This window comes from Prionailurus bengalensis, chromosome D1 (assembly GCF_016509475.1).
Source record: "Prionailurus bengalensis isolate Pbe53 chromosome D1, Fcat_Pben_1.1_paternal_pri, whole genome shotgun sequence".
In the NCBI taxonomy this organism is placed as follows: Eukaryota; Metazoa; Chordata; class Mammalia; order Carnivora; family Felidae; genus Prionailurus; species Prionailurus bengalensis.
The window spans coordinates 43,148,373-43,169,755 of record NC_057346.1 but is presented as its reverse complement, the minus strand read 5'-3'; the positions used below and the strand labels follow the sequence as shown (position 1 = coordinate 43,169,755).

The 21,383-nt window shown below is 35.4% G+C and overlaps 1 protein-coding gene across 1 annotated transcript in view; it reads left to right on the top strand.

The window, feature by feature from the left end:
* The window catches only part of NAALAD2 (N-acetylated alpha-linked acidic dipeptidase 2), a 64,890-nt gene that overhangs the window by 8,548 nt on the left and 34,959 nt on the right, over positions 1 to 21,383 (top strand). The window contains exons 3-11 of the mRNA XM_043579962.1: positions 2,748 to 2,934; positions 4,649 to 4,750; positions 7,342 to 7,467; positions 9,178 to 9,364; positions 13,191 to 13,284; positions 14,522 to 14,620; positions 19,348 to 19,433; positions 19,714 to 19,833; positions 19,939 to 20,021. Coding sequence (XP_043435897.1) covers positions 2,748 to 2,934; positions 4,649 to 4,750; positions 7,342 to 7,467; positions 9,178 to 9,364; positions 13,191 to 13,284; positions 14,522 to 14,620; positions 19,348 to 19,433; positions 19,714 to 19,833; positions 19,939 to 20,021 — 1,084 coding nt within the window. The remainder of the gene's footprint in view (positions 1 to 2,747; positions 2,935 to 4,648; positions 4,751 to 7,341; positions 7,468 to 9,177; positions 9,365 to 13,190; positions 13,285 to 14,521; positions 14,621 to 19,347; positions 19,434 to 19,713; positions 19,834 to 19,938; positions 20,022 to 21,383) is intronic.

The following is a 21,383-nucleotide window of genomic DNA, read 5'->3' as shown; positions in this document are numbered from 1 at the left end:
TTTGGAGTTTGCTTTTCTTTCCTTTACATCCAACTGAATACAGAAGTTGCACATGAAGAATGATGACAAGAGTAGAAATAGAGTGAAAAACATTGAATTAGGAACTCAACACTCTAATGAATGAGAAGTTTTGACAATTTTGACAAGTACCCAGAAGGTGTAGTACGTGGTAACTTTTGGTATGAGCTATAATAGTCGTGGTTTTTTTTGTTAAGACAAAAAAGGAAAAATATTTGTAAGAGCCAAGGGAGAGTAAAAACTAGTAGCAAATCTTCTAGCCCTGAGATATGTGGGGCATGTGAAATAAAACAAATTGCAGGTGAGCAGGGTCCTCTGAGGAAACCAGTTACAGCAAGGAAGTCAAGCAAACATTCAGAGAAGGGGCTGAGGATACAAAATTGTTGATCATGGATGTACAGGGTTTATGATCAGTGAAGGAGCCTAGGAGGGAAAGGTGATCAAGATTGGGTTAGCAGTTATAATGTAATAAGAACAGTTTGATTTCTCCCTACCCACTTTCTTGTTGGCAGTGTCTGACTGATGACTGTTGAGTGTTCCTCATCCTTCATGTATTCAGTAAGGGTTACTTCCTTCCAGCTCAGGAATCTCTTGATTGGTCCATAATCCAATTATTAAAACTCTTCCCTTTGGCAGTGATTCATTTAAGAGGTATATACCCTATTATGATGAAATGAAAAGAATGTTTAGCTGGATCTTCTACAAAAAGTTTTCCTCTGTTAAAAGAAACACAGAAGAGGAAATAGATATTCTTGTTTGTACTTGTTTCTCCTGAGCATTACAGTATAAATATTTTATGCCTGGAACTGTACCCATCTTGGGGACCATAAGGAGAAATTTTAAAATAAACTAAAGGATGTTACACTCTGCTGCTCTTTTTGTTTTGTTTTACTTTTGCACTTCGGTATTTCATTTCAGTGAATTCTTTAAAAGATGGATAGCAGAAGTTGATGGCCAACCCTCCATCTTAATTTAAGGAAATACCTTTTGTTCTTAGTTATAATGATATTATCTGCTCAATGTAGAAAATAAAACAATAATAAATTATATAAAGTAGAAATTGAATATCTTGAGCCTCACTGTTTTCATACATATAAAATAACTTCTTTCAAATAAAGAAAAAATTGCTTCTTTCTATAAACACAATAATGCTTTTTAAAACATATTGTAAGATGTTAAATGTCTGTAACCTGTAGTTTTCATTTAATGATAAAGGGAAAGCTTCACAGAGGAGAAGATGCTGGAGGAGTCCTAATGGATGATGAGTAGTTTGCAAGTGGGAAAGGGGAATAAAAGAAGTGGTGACAGAGGGAGATTCAGGTAGATGGGACAGTATTTATGTCTGAGAGAAGATCTTGTGCAAAGGGAACAGGTGGTCACTGCAGTAGGAAAATGAGTCTACCAAATGCTGCATGGTGGAGAGGGATGGGAAATGGAAAGGAGAAGCGTGAATCAGATGAAAAAGGACCCAGTGCGCCATGTTTGAGTGTGATAATGGAGAGTGCAGGGAGCCATAAAAGGAGTTCAAGTAGTTAAATAATATGAATGATTTCAAATTATCACTATTTCTCAAAGTCAAACAACTATGACTTTCATATTTATTTATTTAATGTTTTTTATTTTTGAGAGAGAGTACACGTGTTTGAGTGGGGGAGGGGCAGTAAGCGGGGAAGACCCAGAATCCAAAGCAGGCTCTAGTCTATGAACTGTCACCACAGAAACTGACGCAGGGCTCGAGCCCACAAACCGTGAGATCATGAACTGAGCCAAAGTTGGACACTTAACTGACTGAGCCACCCAGGAGTCCCATGATTTTCATATTTTAGCCCCAGCATTTAATGGCTATGAAATTGTGAGCAAGTTATTTGCCCTCTCAGCTTCCTCATTTGCAAAATGAGGACAGTGGAAGAAGGGTTGTGAAGATCCAATGAGGTAACTCAGGTGAAAGTACCTGGTCACATGCCTGACATACAGTAAGTTTTCTGTAAATATCAACTTTCCTTTACTGCCTATATTTTTTGTTGTTGTTTGGTTGTCGTATGGTTGACTAAAAAGCCGATTAACAAAAGCATTATTATTTTACTGAAACTTTTAAAAATATGGTTTACACTCATGTAAAGTGAACTGATATAAAAACTACTTTTATGAGGCTACTTAAATGCTACAACCCATTTACCCTCAGAACCAAGAGAACATTGCCAAATTCACTTCAACAACCTGTATTGTATTATTGCTGGATAACAGGCAGGAACTAAGCAGTAGGCAACATAAAAATAAAAATGCATGGACTTTAACTTCAATAAAATCAATAAACAACTGAATAAATATGACAAGACTCTAGTAGAAGTATATGTTAGACTGCCCAGTTGGTCTCTGGAAAATATTATGAACTCCCCTTCCCCCAAAATGTCCTCTACTGATGATCAGCAAGAAGCACCACCACTGGTATAGAGGCATGACCTTCCAAGGTGCCTTCTTATAGCTGCATACATGTATTTACCATGGAATATGTTCTTTTCTGGGGAAGTATAATGAGAAAATTATAGTGACACACAAATAGTTTTTATTGGCATACCTAGAAATTGGTATCACTGCCTGTTTTTTTTTTTTTTTAAATCTGATGTAGAAATAATTTAGTATGTAAATGATGAGTGATACCTCTAGAACAGTCCTTGGCACATTGTCTGAATATAGATTTAACACCCACTTGTATTTTATTTTCATTGTAGTTCTTTTACAAAGCTCCCTCATCTGGCAGGAACAGAACAAAATTTACTTCTTGCCAAGAAAATCCAAACCCAGTGGAAGAAATTTGGACTGGATTCAGCCGAGTTGGTTCATTATGATGTTCTCCTATCCTACCCTAATGAGACAAATGCCAACTATATATCAATCATGGATGAACATGGAATTGAGGTGATGTGGAATTGCTGGTACTTGCTGTATTTTATGACCCCACTTGTTTATGTGAATTGGGATGTAGGGTCAAGTAAAAATAGAAATTTGTTAATAGTGCAGTGGAACTCATATTTCTTAGAAAAGTTGATAGGTTACAAACTAATTATTCAGTGTCTACTGTGTGTTAGGCACAGTGCTAAGTCTTGAAGCCAGAATGAAGTCTAGGAACATGGTCTCTTTGCTTTAAGTAAGGTATGGCAGACGTTGGAACACATCGTTTTAAGTTAATACGGTAAGTGTTAGGAAGAGTATGGTTTCGGTTTTTTACACAGAAAAGGTTCACTTAGCCAGACACGGACTTAGAGAAGGCTTTCTGAAAGCAGGCCTCCATGATATGTGAGTTATGAAAGATCCGAAGGGGTTAACCACATGAAAAATCAAAGAATTCTAGGCAGAAGAGAAAATTAAGGCAAAGGTTTGGAGACCTATACTAGCTTAGTATTATTGAGGAACTTAAAATTTTTCTGTATTTCAAAAATGTAAAGTACGAAGTGGGCCACTGTAAGAGATAAACCAGGATAAATGTTTTGGGAACAGGTCATAAAAGGGCTTATACATTGTCATAAGAGGCTTAGAATTCAACTTCAGTCAGTGAATACCATTTGCAAGTCCTAAGCAATGGAAGGATGTGACTAGAGAGGCATCTTTTAGATAGTTTAGGCTGTCTTCAGATTAGACCTTGACTAGGCAAGAAATTCAAATTGGAGTCTTAAGTTAATAGTCCAGGTGAAAAATGATGATTCCCTGAATCAGGATGTTAGCAGGAATATGGAAGAGGGATGAGCTAAGAAACAGTTAGAAAGCAATATTAGGGGCGCCTGGGTGGCGCAGTCGGTTAAGCGTCCGACTTCAGCCAGGTCACGATCTCCCGGTCCGGGAGTTTGAGCCCCGCGTCAGGCTCTGGGCTGATGGCTCAGAGCCTGGAGCCAGTTTCCGATTCTGTGTCTCCCTCTCTCTCTGACCCTCCCCCGTTCATGCTCTGTCTCTCTCTGTCCCAAAAATAAATAAACGTTGAAAAAAAAAATTAAAAAAAAAAAAGAAAGCAATATTAGTAGGAATTGATTAGTGATTGACTGGAGGCAGGAGGTGAAGACAGAGTTCAGGGTGACTCCTAGTGTTTGGAATGGGTTGCTGGCTACTGACGCTGCTGGTAATAGCAGGGAATGCCAAACCAGAAGTCGGCCTGGGGTGAGAGATAATAAATTCAAAATTTGACATACTGAGTTTGGACATCCAATCTGAAATAACCATCTGGCCCTTAAAAATACAAGTCTGGAAATACGGGTATTATAAGTGTATTGGTTAAGGTTAAAACTTTGAGAGTCAATGAAATCTTACGGGAAGGGAGTATAAAATGAGGCAGACAGTGGACTGGGGATAAAACAGAAAATATTATTTACATGGAATTGAAAGAAGAGGAGTCACTGGAAAAGGAGGAGGATGCCACCTTCAAAGCCCTGTTTTTATATGGGAATTTCTAGTCACCTGAGATGGCATTAATTTGCAGAGTTGCTACTATTTTCAAGGCGATAATAATGATAAAGCTCTTTTTCATTGTTGTCAGTAGAATTTACCTGTTTAATTATTGAATCTAGTTTCGGAATGCTTAATCTTGATAGTGGGGGAAAATTTGGAATATTTCTCTCCAACTTTGTGTTTCGATTCTCACTAGATTTTCAATACATCATACCTTGAGCCACCACCAGATGGATATGAGAATGTTACAAACATTGTTCCACCATATAATGCTTTCTCAGCCCAAGGCATGCCAGAGGTAAAATAAGACTTTTTTTTTTTTTTTTTTTTTTTTTTTTTTTTTACTAAACTCTTTAAACCTCCCTTTGTTATTTAAAGCCTATGTTGAGGACTAAAACTAAGGAGAAAAGGCGAATCATACATGATCCATACTTTGAGATTCAGTGCTATGAGCACCCTGTGTAAAAATAGTTTAAGACAAAGAAAAAAAAAAAGAAATACATAAAACTCAGAGCCTGATGAAGTGGATGCCACTCTGAAATGACAAGCTACTGAACATATCTTTAATTCAGTAATGTCAGTAGATGTTTTTTACAAGCTTTTTTCCTTTGTTCATAGTCTTTGTCATAGATTTATAGATTACACCACAGAAGTTATTAACTTAATACTATGCTTGAAAATTAAACACGGTTGGGATTTCTTTTTTCTTTTAAAAATCCCCTTTATTTCACCCATCCCCCATCCATCTCCCCTCTGGCAACCATTGGTTTGTTGTCTGTGTGTGAGTCTGTTTGTTTGTTCATTTTTGTTTAAATTCTGCATGTAAGTGAAATCATATGGTATTTGTCTTTCTCTGACTTCTCTTAACATAATACCCTATAGGTCTATCCATGTTATTGCAAATGGCAAGATCTCATTCCTTTTTCTGGCTAAGTAATGTTTCATTATATATATATATATATATATATATATATATATATATACACACACACACATTATTTATATATAATGTTCATCTGTCAGTGGACACTTGGGCTGCTTCCATACCGTGGCTCTTGTGATTAATGATTCAGTAAACATAAGGGTGCGTATATTTCTATGAATTACGGGTTTTGTTTTCTTTGGGTAAATACCCAGTAGTATAATTACTGGATCATATGGTATTTCTATTTTTAATTTTTTGAGGAACTTCCATGCTATTTTCCACAGTGGTTGTACCAATTTACATTCCCACCGGTGGTACCTGAGGATTTCTTTTTCCTTTTGTGAACACTTGTTATTTCTCATTTTTTTGATACTAGCCATATCTGACACATATGAGGTTATATCTCATTATGGTTTTGATTTGCAATTCCCTGATGATTACTAATGGTGAGAATGTTTCCATGAGTCTGTTGCCCATCGGTATGTGTTCTTTGGAAAATTGTCTATTCAAGTCTTTTGCCCATTTTAATCAGATTATGTATGTATTTATTTTTTGGTATAGAGTTGTATAAGGTCTTTACATATTTTGGATATTAATCCCTCACTGGATATATCACTTATAACTATCTTCACCCTTTTTAGTTTTGTTTATGGTTTTATTGACTGTGCAAAAGCTTTTTATTTTGATGAAGTCCCAATGGTTTATTTTTGCTTTTGTTTCCCTTGCCCAAGGAGACATATCTAGAAATATATTGTTAAGGCTAATGCCAAAGAAATTACTCCCTATGCTTTCTTTTATGGGCTTTATGGTTTCAGGTCTCACATTTAGGTCTTTAATCCTTATTTAATTTATTTTTGTGTGTGGTGTAAGAAAGTATCTTGGTTTCATTCTTTTGCATATAGTTGTCCATTTTTCCTAGCACCATCTATCGAAGAGACTGTCTTTACATTTTTGCCTCCTTTGTCATAGATTAATTGACGATGTAAGTGTGGGTTTATTCTGGCCTCTATTCTGCTCCATTGATCTGTATGTCTGTTTGCATGCCAGTACCATGCTGTCTTGATGTAGTGTATCTTGAAATTTAGGATTATGATTCCTCCAGCTTTGTTGTTCTCCTCATGCTTAGTTTGGTTATCCCAGGCCTTCCATGGTTCCATACAAATTTTAGTATTATTTTTTGTAGTTCTGTGACAAGGCTGTTGGTATTTTGATAGAGATTGCATTGAATCTGTAGATTGCTTAGGGTAGTATTTTAATATTTTTCCAGTCTACGAGCATGGAGTGTCTTCATTCTTCTGTGTCATCTTCGGTTTCTTTTATCAGTATTTTACAGTTTTGGGCGGTAAAAGTCTTCCAACTCCTTGGTTAGATTTATTCCTAGGTATTTTATTATTTTTGGTGTAATTATAAATGGGATTGTTTAAAACATAGCTGGGATTTTTAAAATGACTTTAACTGGGGTGCCTGGGTGGCTCAGTTCGTTAAGGGTCTAACTTCAGCCTAGGTCATGATCTCGCTGTTCCTGAGTTTGAGCCCCGTGTGGGGCTCTGTGCTGACAGCTCAGAGCCTGGAGCCTGTTTCAGATTCTGTGTCTCCCTCTCGCTCTCTGCCCCTCCCCCACTGACGCTCTGTCTTTGTCTCTCTCTCAAACATTAAAAAAAAAATTAAAAATAACATGACATTTATTTCCTGTGGCCCGGTATATACTGATAATCTCTTCAAAACAGAACACACTGGTTAAAGTGTTACATATTGGCTTTTTTTTTTTTTTTAACTTCTCAAAGTATTGAAATATTTTCTAAAAACTTATACAGAATTAGCATGGATCTGTTTATTAAGCCCAAATCACGAATGTTAACTTTTGATGATGTGGTATGGTGGAGCAAACTTACTGTTTGATTTTCTCTTTAATTATAGCAGTATTACATATTTAATTTTTTTTTTTTTTTTAATTTTCCTTACAGGGAGATCTTATATATGTGAACTATGCTCGTACTGAAGATTTTTTCAAACTGGAAAGAGAGATGAACATTAATTGCAGTGGAAAGATTGTTATTGCAAGATATGGAAAAATCTTCAGAGGAAATAAAGTATTGTATCATTTGCTTTTCTAGAGGGAAGAGGATAGTATGTATCTTGTAAATGTAAATGATCAGCTTGTGTCATGTTTACCAGAATTACCTCAATATACATATTAAAAGTTTTTTCCCCCTATTGGCCATGGTAGCATAGGAAATCCTGTTTTTTTGTTAACCTCCCATATCAAGAAAGGGAAATTACTTTTATTATAGAAACAAAATCTGCTTTTCAAAAAATTTTGAAGGAAATTTTGTATGTAAGCTGAAAAATTAAAACTTCCTTGCATTACTCAGTTTCCTTACCCAGACATGATCAATCTTAACAGCTTTTCTTAGAATATATGAATTCTGTGAAAAACAAATATAAATATCTTTTTGTATGTACTAATTTTACATATATTATACTTTTTTTTTATAAAGATAGGATCATACAGTATATGTAGCTTTACTTTTTCACTCAGTTGTAATACAAAGGTATTCCTCTAAGCTAACGCACTGAAAGTTGTATAGTGTGTGGCTAAGAGTCTAGGACTCTAGATCCATACCACATGGGGTCTAGTCTAGTCTAGGCTGTTTTCTAGATCTTTTACTGCAAGCAAGTTATTTAACCTTTCTCTGCCAATGTTTCCTCGTATATAAAGTGAAATTAGTGCTATCACTTTAGAATGCTTACTGAGATGAAATTATTTTGTTTGAAAGCACTTATGATAGTGACTGGTACTTAGCTAATTATAAATACCTGGCTTCTTATTAGGTAAATATCTCATTCTAGATAGGTGCATAATACTTTATATAAGTATTATGCATGCATAAGACTTGATAAGCAGTTTAACTATTCCCGTGTTGACAGATGCTTGCCTTAAATTTATTACTATTACAAATAATTACATTGTGAACATCTTTGTCCATAAACACTTGAACATTTATGTAAAGACTTTTGTAGTATAGATTCCTAGAAATTGAATGGCTGAATCAACATGTATGTTCTTTCAAAATTTTGAAAGCCATCATCAAATTGCCTTCAAAAAAGTTGTGACAGATTTCATTCGCATTCATATGTAAGAATGATTTTCTGAATATTGGAATGTGTTTTAGTTAATCAAGACTGATGGTTATTTATCTTTTGCTATAATACTTCTGATAGTGAAGAATTCAGAATCTTGCTTGGAAAGGTTTTCCTGTTTGTGGTCAGTTTGGATTGTTAAAAAATGTTTACATAACACGATGGGCAATTTTTCACACACTACAACTATTTTGTATAGAACTTTAAATTAGTTTAGTTCCACAAATATTTGTATGATGTGCCAGACTGGGAGGGTGGGTAGTTAAAAGTGAATTAAGACATGGTCTCTTTTCTAAAACCACCCTCAGTCTAGCAGGGGAGAAAGATATTTTAAAGATATTTAAAATACTATGACCCATCCTATAACAGAGATGTGTACAAAATAGAAGAGGCAGAAAGAAGGGAGACATTAATTTTGTGGTTTTAGGGACAATAGGAATGTTTAAAAGAAGAGACAGTCACTTATTTGGAGTTGTATAGAGTAAATGAGAGTTGTTTGCTCTCCCAGGGGAGAAATTGTATTCAAGACATAAAGGATTGAATGTGTAACAGCATGACAGAAAGCAGTGCCTTAAGTTTCCTTACATTATTAAATTGATTTTCACTTAGATGAATTAATTTGCCAGTACTACTTTATGGATTGCACATTGCCCCTGCAGGTTAAAAATGCCATGTTAGCAGGAGCCATAGGCATCATCTTGTACTCCGATCCAGCTGACTACTTTGCCCCTGGGGTACAGCCATATCCTAAAGGATGGAACCTTCCTGGAACTGCAGTGCAGAGAGGGAATGTGTTAAATTTGAATGGTGCTGGTGACCCGCTCACTCCAGGCTATCCAGCTAAAGGTAATGGATGGGCCTGTCATGGTCCACCTATTTTTACAAAAATATTACTTGCCCTTTTAGAAGACATAAAAGCAAACATCTATAGGATAACCTTAAAACTGTATGTAATTGTAATGTTTTGGATTACTGTTGCTAGGAATTCAAAAGCCTTTCCCTCGTATTACTTTTTTTTAATTTTTTAATTTTTATTTTTTTAATCTTTGTTTAAATTTTTGGGAGAGCAGGGGGGGTGGGGGAGAGCAGAGAGAGAGACACAGAATCCAAAGCAGGCTCCAGGCTCTGAGCTGTCAGCACAGAGCCTGACGTGGGGCTTGAACCCACGAACCATGAGATCATGACTCAAGCCAAAGTTGGCACTCAACTGACTGAGCCACCCAGGCCCCCCTCCCTTGTGTTACTTTTGTTTCAAATTTCCATGAGGTGTGGACATGGAGAGGGAAGGGTGGTTGAATTTCTCTTTAAATTTTTTTTTTTTTTGAGAGAGAGATGGGGCACGAGCAGGGGAGGGGCAGAGAGAGAGAGAGAGAGGGAGACACAGAATCTAAATCAGGTTCCAGGCTCCAAGCTGTCAGCAGAGAGCCCAATGGGGGGCTCAAGCTCATGAAGATCATGAGCTCAGAGATCATGACCTGAGCCAAAGTCAGCTGCTCAACCTACTGAGCCACCCAGGCACCTCAATTTCTCTCTACTTTTTAAAAGAAATTTTTTTAATGTTTATTTATTTTTGAGAGACACAGTGACAGAGTGAGAGCAGGGGAGGGGCAGAGAGAGATGTAGACACAGAATCCAAAGCAGGCTCCAGGTTCTGGGCTATCGGCACAGAGCCCAACATGGGGCTTGAACCCACGAACTGTTAGATCATGACCTAAGCTGAAGCTAGACGCTTGACCGACTGAGCCACCCAGGTACCCCTCTCTCTACTTTTAATAGAGGTCCAGAAACACAGGTCCCTATACCCAAAGTAACATTGCTTTTACCAAACTAGGACTTTGGTTTTCTGAATTGCTTACTGATTTTATCCTTCTTTAGATGATACATTTGTATTTTTTTTAAATACCAATAAGTTTTTGATGTTGTTTAATATGTAAAATGTAAAACATTTTGACATCTGTGTAACTACCTCCACAATTAAGATAATGAACATATCCATTATCCCAGAGTTTTCACTCATCTCTTTGTAATGCTTTCCTCTCAACCCTTCCTCACCCACTCCTTGCCAATTCCTAGGCAATCACTGATCTGCTTTCTGTCGGCATAATTATTTTGAGATCCATCCACATTTACGTCTGTGTCAATATTTCATTCTTTTTTATGCTATGTAGTATTTCACTGAATACACTATAGCTTGTTTATTCATTTATTTGTTGATGGATATTTGGATTGTTTTTAGTTTGGGGACTCCTGTATATAAAGCTACTATGAACAGTTGTATAGAAGTCTTTACATGTACATATGCTTTTAGTTCTCATGGATGTATCTATAGAAATGCAATGGCTGGATAATATGATGCATATTTAACCTTTGAAGAAATTTTCAAATTGTTTTCCAAAGTGGTTGTACCATTTTACACCTTAGCATCAGTGTGTGAGTATTCCAGTTACTGTACCCTTGCTACATTTAGTTTGGTCAGTCTTTTTGATTTTACATTCTAATAGAGAATCCTCCAACTTTTTTTTTTCCCCCCCAAAGTTTTGGGGCCATTCTAGGTCCTTTCCATGTGAATTTTAGAACAAGCTTATTTCCACTGAAAACGCTCCTGGGAATTTGAGATTGAATTAAATCTATATGTCAGTTTGGGTAGAATTGACATTTTAGAAGATACTAAATATTTTGATCTGTGCACATGACACAACTCTTCGATCACTTAGGTATTATTTAATTTATCTCAGCATGTTTGTAGTTTTATTGTACAGATCCTGTCTTTCACATTTATCCATATGCGTTTTCTAGTTTTATGCCTTTTAAAAACACATTTTAAATTTCAATGTCCATACACTTATTGCTAGTAAATAGAAATGCTTTCTATTTGTAGAAGAAATACATTGATCTTGTGTCCTGCAAACTTGTTAAACTTAGTAGTTCTAGCAGATTTCTGTAGATACTATCAGTCTTTACACAGATGATCATGTTTTCTGAGAATACATCTTATTTCTTTGTTTCCAGTATGGATGCCTTTTGCTTTTTAGTATACTGGCTAGTACCTCTCCTACACTGCTGAAGAAAGTTGTTTAGAGGAGATACCTTTCCCTTTGTTCCTGCCTCAAGGAGAAAAAAAAATCCAGTGTTTTCTTCTTAAGTCTGATATTGCTGTAGGTATTTTTTATAGATGTTTTTTGTCAGGTTGACAAAAGTTGTCAGGTTTGTCAGGAAGTTTACTTCTAATGTGCTAAGAGCCTTTATCTTACCACATTTACCTAGGAATGTACAATGGATTTTGTCAAATGTTTTTACCGAGTCTCGAGATGATAATAAGTTCTATTAATTTTGTTAAGTTATACTCGTAAACTTTTGAATGTTAAACCAACCCTGCCATCCTGGGATAAACTCTGCTTGAACACAGTGCATTATCCTTTTGTTAAAAATATCTTTCATGAGGAGTATTGGCCTATGGATTTATTTTCTTGTGTATTTCTATCTCATTTTGGTTTCAGAGTAATGTTGGCCTCATGGGATGAGTTGGGAACTATTTCATCTTTTTTTAAATAGGAGTTTATATAGAATGGGTTTGATTTTTGCCTGTAAACATTCAGTAGAATTCCCTAGCAAATATATCTGGGCCTGAAGTTTTGTTTTATAGGAATGTTTTTAACTACAAATTCAATTTTTTAAACAGATATGTGGCTAGTTAGGTTGTCCATTTATTCTTGAGTGAGCTTTGATAGTTTGTCTCCTAAGGATTTTGTCCATTTCATCTAAGTTGTTAAATTTAATAGAGTTGTTCATAATCTTCTCAGTCTGTGTGTGTGTGTGTGTGTGTGTGTGTGTGTGTACATACATGTACAAGTATGCTGTTCTTTATTCCTGATTGTGGCAATTTTTTTTTCTTTTTTTCCTGAACTGTCTTGCTAAAGGTTGATCAGCTTTATTGATATTCTCAAAGCACCAGCTTTGGATTTTATTAATAATTGCTACCATTTTTCTATTTCATATTTCTTACTTTTCTGCTCTGATCTTTATTATGTCCTTTCCCTGCTTATTTTTGCCTCATTTGCTCTTCTTTTCTAGTTTGTCAAGGTGGAATCTGATGTCATTTGATTGAAACCTTCCTTTGTTTCTAAGATGGGTGTTTTAGTGCTGTACAACTATTTTGGCTGAAAGCCAAAGTCCCAGTGAGGTTGTAAGTCTGACAATAGTTTTCAGTCTTCTTTTAAAGAGAATATTGTATTAATATTTGAATAGGATCTTTATTATTCCCAAGATCTCATAAGTTCCCTTTAATTTTTTTTCAGTTATATCTAGTTTCAGAATTTGGGACACATTTTCCAGGCAATTGGTTAACTGAGGCTTCTTTAAGAAGGATTCAAGATATCCTTGAAGAAATAAAATATTCTTCCAAAATCAAGAGAAATACATGAAGTGTCAAAACAAATTTGGAAATTTTTAATCCCAATGGTTGATTTTACATTAAAATATAAATGATTTAGTTTCTTACTGTTGAATAAAATAGGCCATGTTAGGCAAAATAATCATTGGCTTGGGGGGAACTTTCAGTTTTTGATATAACTTCAAACATGTAATAGATCTGCAATAGTAATAAAAGAAATCTCTTTATACCCTTGGCTCAGATTCTTCAATTATTTTCAATTTACCTTATTGATTTCTGCAGAGTACACTTTTAGACTTGATGTCAAAGAAGGAGTGGGAATCCCCAAGATCCCTGTACATCCTATTGGGTATAACGATGCAGAAGTATTGTTACGGTATGTTTTTTTAATTGGATAGGAGATTAAGATATTTTGTACTAATATGTCCATTTTCTCATCTAAAATCAATGTAATCTAATTATGTTGAAAGTTAAGTCTGGCTGTACACCTGAAACCAATGTTATGTGTCACTTATATCTCACTAAAAGTTTTTTAAGTAAAAATTCAGGAAACAAAGTAGGAAAATGAGTTAAAAAAAAGAAAAGTCTTGTGTCAAGATTCTCCTGAAGTAGGAATAACAGAGCACAGCAAGAAATGGCAAGAAACTATTAGTTTGCTACAAATGAAAGTCTCAAGTGCAAAACTGTCCAAAGATAGAAAAATACTGATTGGAAATTTTTCAAGTAGTTGGATTTTCTTAGGTATTAATTTGATGTTTATACCTGACCTGTATTTTAAAAAATATTATAATGTCCACTACTTATTAGATTTGTGAACTTGGACCAGCTACTTAATCTTTCTCTGATTCAGTTTCCTTGTCTGTGAAATGAGGATAGTAATTGTTTCTCCCTGATAGAGTTTTTAGGAGGAGGAGATGAGATCAAGTACATGAAGTATCTAGAATATAGTAAATATTTAATTAATGTTTGGTATTCTTGCATTCTGTTACTGATGTTCTTTTACAAACATCCAGACTTTTTTTTTTAAGATGTCTATACCAATACAATTAGTGATTGCTTTATGAGTACCTACTAGATAATCAGCACCTCTAGAAATTAATTTATTCTCCTTAACACAGTCATGAATTTCCTATTTTCAGTATTTCTTAAAAAAAAATCTTTAATGTTTGTTTATTTTCGAGCACGAGTGGGGGAGGGGCAGAGAAAGACACAGAATCCGAAGCAGGCTCTAGGCTCCAGGCTGTCAGCCCAGAGCCTGTGGTGGGTCTCGAATTCACAAATCATGAGATCATGACCTGAGCTGAAGTCAGTATTTTCAGTATTTCTTAATCTTAAGTCTTAACTAGTCAAAAGTAAAGAGGCCGATGCTTCTCATTTCCTCTCCCTATCTTTTTCCTTAAGCTGTCTTATCACAAACATATTAAATACTTTATCTCAATTGTGGCTTTCTCGGTAAAATGTCAGTTCCCCAAGGAGAGGGAACGTTAGCAGTACCTAGCTCAATAAATATTTGTTAAATGTATGATGAAATATCTCATTGTCAGACTTCATGATTTCTTCTAAGAAACTGTGACGTCAGCCTTCTTTCTGTGATTTTCATTTTCTCTCGACAGTCACATGGGAGGAACTGCTCCACCAGATGACAGCTGGAAGGGAAGTCTTAATGTGGATTACAACATTGGGCCTGGCTTTGCAGGGCATGATTCCTTCAGGTAACTTTATAGTACTTTAATAGACTGGAAAAGTTTTATATGTTTAATGGAAAAATGTCAAGATAACTGTTCTGCCAGGTAGCTTTTGCTTGTCTTTTTCTCATTTTTCATAGTGAACAATTGATACTTACAGGGGTGCTTGGGTGGCTCCAACGTTGGATTTTGGCTCAGGTCATGATCTCACAGTTTGAGAGAATGAGCCCCGCCTTGAGCTCTGTGCTAGGCGTGGAGCCTGCTTGGGATTCTCTCTCTGCCCCTCCCCATTAGCTCATGCTGTCTCTTCCTCTCTCAAAATCAATAAATAAACATTTTTTTTTTAATTGAAAAAAAGAAGTACTTACAGAGTGATGTACTGAATTATTATTCTTTTTTTAAATTTTTTTATTTTTTTTTATTTTTGGGACAGAGAGAGACAGAGCATGAACGGGGGAGGGGCAGAGAGAGAGGGAGACACAGAATCGGAAACAGGCTCCAGGCTCTGAGCCATTAGCCCAGAGCCTGACGCGGGGCTCGAACCCACGGACTGCGAGATCGTGACCTGGCTGAAGTCAGACGCTTAACCGACTGCGCCACCCAGGCGCCCCTGAATTATTATTCTTATAGTGGTATCAGAACATTTGTTTTATAAAGTCTTAAACATGACTAAATTTGAGTTTAGTGTTTAACATTTAACTTCCTTTTTCACCTTAAATTTTAGAACAATGTTTGAGATAACCCAGTATTTCAAATGTATAACATTTTGAAAGTTGCCTTAAGGGAAGGAGTACAAGAGAGGAGACAAAGGAGGGTAACATATATTGCTCACCTACTATGTAGGCTAAGCACATAACTATGGTAAGGCTCAATGCATTATCATTCTCACATGCACTATTGTAGAGGAGTGATCACAGAATATTTGTTCATTGAGCTTAAGTTATACAGAAAGGTTAAGTTGAACACTGGATCAAGGCAGGCAGGAAATTGCAGTTTAAAGAGATCATCTTGGGTAGAGTTGTGAAACAACATGGCATGATTACAACTTGAAGTAGTTTGATTTGCCTGAAAAAGAAAGGGAGATAGAACACTGATAAATCAGAGAACATAGAGCTCTTTTTAATAAAATCAGTCTTGTTTGGTAACATGTTTCCATAACAATGTGAAATTGGATTCTTAGTGGTTTTTAGTTTTTGTAAGAATTTTTCTCCAGAACCTTTAAGGTATTAGAAGTTTAATATTTTATGGGAATTTTAGAAATACTTTAAGTGCTTATTTATCTTTATAATTTAGAGCAGAGTTACTTTAATATAAGAGAGTTTATTATCTAATTTATTAATACCTTAACAGCAGCAGGAAAACCTAACATACACAATGAAAGATAAAGGCTGTTTGTTTATTGAGTGTGAGTAGGGAAGAAGGGCAGAGGGAGAGAGAGAGAATCTCAAACAGGCTCCATTCTCAGCATGGAGCCTGATGCAGGCCTTGATCCCATGACTAAGGATCAAGACCTGAGCCAAAATCAAAAGTCAGACACTCAACCAACTAAGCTATCCAGGTGCCCCAACAAAGGCCTTTCTGATTTAGAAACAGAAACATGATGACACAGAGAACACAGAAAACCTACAGCTTCAGTTCTATAATTGTAGTTCAAGAGTAAATCAGAAGCATACAAATCCCCTTGTCTAGATATCAAAAAGCTGTTCTTTACCATGGGCACAAAATTATTAATTGATTTGAGCTCAAAATGAACAAATACACAAATAAAAATCTCTGTCATTTTTCACCCAGAAGAGTTCTTGACAATCTATTTACAGATATTCAACGTCATTTTTCACTCAGATAAGCCGTCTAGATTCTCTGTCATTTCTCACCCAGAAGAGCCCTTGACAATCTATTAATCCATTTACAGAGATTACTGAGTGACAAGACATGAAACCACATTCCTGGAGGGGGAGATGGATGGGAGGATGGGCTAAACGGATGACGGGCATTAAGGAGGGCACTTGTTGGGATGAGCACTGGGTGTTATATGCAAGTGATGAATCAATGGGTTCTACTCCTGAAATCCTGAAACGAATACTATACAGTATATTAAGTAACTTGAATTTAAATACATACATTTTTAAAAAACATGTACAAAAAAACCCAAAACACGAAATCAGTAGGAAAAAGAGTATATAGTTAGAGATGCACAAAAAAGAGACAAACCAAGGAACAGACTTAACTATAGAGAACAAACTGATAGTTACCAGAGGGGAAGTAGTTTGGGGAGAATGGATAAAACAGGTGATGGGGTTAAAGAGTACACTCATCATGATGAACACCAAGTAATGTACAGAATTGTTAAATCACTGTATATTGTATGCCTGAAGCTAATATAACACCATATGTTAACTATACTGGAATTAAAAAAAAAACAACTTAATAATAAAAAAAGCTAGAGGGGCACCTGGCTGACTTAATCAGTAGAGCATGAGACTTTTTGATCACGGGTCATGAGTTCAGGTCCCACAATGGGCATAGAGCTTACTTAAAAAAAGATAAAGTATAATTTTAAAAAGTTGGAGATACAGATCATCAGCAGAGTTAAAATTCTGTCACTGCTTCTGATTTACCTCAGAGCCAAAAGAAGACATGTCTGGGTTTATGCTACCCACACCTGGTTCTGTGAGGTGAATCTATTGCACATCTCAATGGAACTTCCAAAAATGCTAAAGGATGATTTTTTTAAGTAAAACCATAATTTTCCTACAGATATAAAATAAACATGTGTCAAATATTTCATTTAATTCATTAATAAGGAAGCCGCAAAAGAGTTTAAGATGGTTCAAAGGAAAATTCAATGATACAAAAACAGAATGCTGAAATGAAAGTACAGTACTCAATAGCAGAAAAACTTGTTTCTTCCACTCTGAAGGAATGAACTAAATATTCACTAGACAGATTGGGTGTTTCAGTCGATGTGTTGTTTCTACAAATTAACCTCAATCTCTACAGAGTTGTGAAATCTTCTAATCAAAGACAGTGATAGGCAGAGGTAACTGATGGATGAGCTAAGGCCTTTCTTGCTTTTTCCTTAAAGGAGTTTATTCATTCATTTCACAAATATTTATTGAGCATTTACTATAACCTAGGTACTATTCAGCAGTGTACAAAACAGGGAAAATTCCCTCCCATGTGGGGCTTACATTGTTGTTCTTTTTTTTTTTTTGGAACATTATGAATTTGAAGTGATAGTAGGAGAAATGGATATTCTTTTAGAAACTTCTGGAGTCAATGGTATTAAAAGTAGGAAGACTTAAGGATTAAATATGTGGATAGTCTATTTTCAGGTTTTGATTAAAATAGATTTTTTTTCCCGGGGTGCCTGGGTGGCTCAGTCGGTTGAGCGTCGAACTTCGGCTCAGGTCATGTTCTCACGGTTCGTGGGTTCGAGCCCCAAGTCAGGCCCTGTGTTGACAGCTCGGAGGCTGGAGCCTGCTTTGGATTCATTGTCTCCCTCCTCTCTGCCCCTAGCCCACTTGCATTCTGTCTCTGTCTCTCTCAAAAATAAATACACATTAAAAATTTTTTTTTTTTAATAGATTTTTTTTCCTCATTCCTCATTTGTAACATTCGTATTTTCTTCATTTAATGACATAGTATCAATGGCTTGGGGTTTCTTACTAATCTTGGGCTTCTATTTTTAGATATACATGCTAAAAGTGTTTCTGCTTTTTTGCTATTAGTTTTTATCTGATATTTTAAATGAACATTTAAAAATATTTTTTTATCTGAATATGCATTCAGAAACACAATATACTTCTGGTGGGGAAAAACCAGAATCTGCAGTTAGCAATGTAAAGGTTTTGACAACCTCTTAATTCCTCCATTCATAAATAAACATAAATTAGAAACTGCTGAGATTCCTCTATCTACCCCACCCCCCAAGGGGAAAGATTTATTTTGTTTACTTCTGAAAAAAATGGCTCAGCATTTTCCCATAGCATTTTGGGTTCATAAAATGTGAATGGCTTTTTTGTTTGTTTTTCTATTTGAGCTTGATTGAATTTTCCTTTGAGTTATAATTTGGGAAGTTGTATTTCATGAACGGATATTTAAAACGTTGGCCCAAATCAGAATCAACAGTGATGGGCTAGAAAAGTTTCATCATACAGTTGTCTTATGCATTTTAGCAGGTGCTTCCCAAATTCCTATTTCCTTCCCAAATTTGCCATGTTTCTTTTTGGCAGCTCTCAGCCAGCTATTTAACAATGTACTGACTGAATAACCTTGAAGAAAGGTCAATAACCTTGAAGAAAGTTACTCACCAGCAGGAATTAATGTAAATACAAAGACCTACTTAAAAAATGCTTATTTGTTCTTTAACACATAATTGGCTGTCTTATTTTTGTAATTCATACAGTATACTTACAAAGTTTAGAATGAATATCCAAGACATTTTGAATAAGTATTTTGGACTTTATTAACAATATAGCTTTGTGGGAGGAGTAATAAAAAATATTGACATTCTATTTTCAAAATCTGACTTCAAGCATGCTTAAGTACTTAGGAGTAAAATACATTAACCATTTGCAAATTGCACACATCAACAATATTAATGATTATAGAATTTAGGTTGTGGATGTATGGGAATTCATTGACTTACTAGAGTTTTCTGTAATTTTGAGATTTTTCATAATAAAATGTTGGAACAAAACTGTTAGACATAATGCTCTACGTGAAGTAATTTATTCCCTTTGTAATCCTAGGAAGGTTAGAATGCATGTTCATAACACCAATAAAATTACAAGGATTCATAATGTAATTGGAACAATCAGAGGATCTGTGGAACCTGGTGAGTATGAATTTTTTAAACACTTCATTTTCACAAAGATTAAAAGAGTAAGAGATAAAAATCTTTAGTTAATAATTCTTTATTTCCCTTGAGTGATTAGAGACAACTACATTTGAAAAAAAAAATGCACAATGCTAAAAGAAACCTGTACTTTATAAGTGTTGATTTTTTTTTTTCTATAGAAGAAACACAACCAAAAGGGAGTTTAATTTAAAGACACAAGTCACAAGTATTTGTAAGGTATTCAAAATTGTAGTTCTTTGAACACATTATTTTCCAGACAGGTATGTTATTCTAGGAGGTCATCGGGACTCCTGGGTGTTTGGAGCTATTGACCCAACCAGTGGAGCTGCTGTTTTGCAAGAAATTGTCCAGAGTTTTGGAAAACTGATGGGTAGAGGTAAATGATGTTTCTTTGGTAGTTGATGACAAAACATGACTCACTTAATTTTCCTCTATTTTTAGGTACATGTGCCTAATTAATGTATGTTAACAATGATTGCAGGCTGGAGACCTAGAAGAACAATCATTTTTGCCAGCTGGGATGCAGAAGAATTTGGGCTGCTGGGCTCCACAGAATGGGCTGAGGTAAATATGGCCGGAGGTTCTTGTTCTTGATCAACAGGGAAACAAATACACGTATTTCAGGGTGATCACAGATAGATTCCATTAGCTAAAAATGGTTTTAGTTTGGAGAAAGACTCAAAAATTTAAGAAATTTTGTAAATGGAATTATTTTAGTAAATTGCCTTTCTGATTTCAGATATTTATTTCTTCTTTAGGTATGATTGATTTTCATTTCACACTGGTCCCAGATGCTTTATCTTTAAGTGTCTCTCCTAGACACCCTTCTTTCATCTTCCCTTAGCCTCCATATTGAGTAAGTTCTTTAACATACAAGGTAAGGCCACACATGTTTGTCAAGACATGAACACTGTATACTTCCTTACCTGCACCGTCTATTTATCTTTGGGTTGATATTTTATAGAATTGTTTTAAAGCATGTCATATTTCTTGTTATTGTCTGGTTTTAAAATACTTTCCTCCTGACTACTTACCTGTTTATTTTGAAATAACGTGAATGAAATAAACGTGGGGGTGAAATCATATAGTTATTTCTCTGCTTTCTTATCCGTATATTCAATTGACATGGCAAAGTTTTGTTATAATTTTGGTAATTATCAATATGCATTTTGGAAGTAGACTGTTCATTTGGATGAATCAAATGTCCTCTACTTTAAGAAATGCAAATTCTTGTGAATGCATGTGTATATAAATACGTGACTCTGTTTCTCTAATTTTACCAACTTAAAGATCAAAAAAATCTCAGATATAAAATAAAACATATACTTCACATTAATCTAAATAAATTGGGGTTAAAAGACAATTTCAACACTGTTAATTCATGATAATATTCAGCAGCATACTTTTCTTAAAAATAGGTAAGGAATCTTTATTTGTACTCAAAATGTTATAATGGAAACTGACTCTATCTATAGAAGAGACAACTACTATTTGGCCATTGTGGGCAAGGGGAGAGAGGAAATAGTCCTCACTTGTGCCATAACCACTCACAGCTTTATATTTTTTATTATAATATATTCTATTTATTTAATTTAAGTTTATTTATTTTGAGAGAGAGAGAGAGAGAGAGAGAGAGAGAGAGAGAGAGAATGCATACTCAAGAGCAGGGGAAGAGTAGAGACAGAAGGAGAGAGAGAGGGGAAAGAATGAGAACATAACCCAAACTAGGCTCTGCACTGCCAGCATGGAGACCAATGCGGGGTTTGAACTCACGAACCGTGAGATCATTACCTAAGGCAAAACCAAGAGTCAGATGCTCAACTGGCTGAGCCACCCAAGTGCCCCTATTCTTCTTTTTAAATTTAAGTATAGTTGACATACAGTATTAGTTTCGGGCACACAAACTGTAGATTGATAATTTTATAC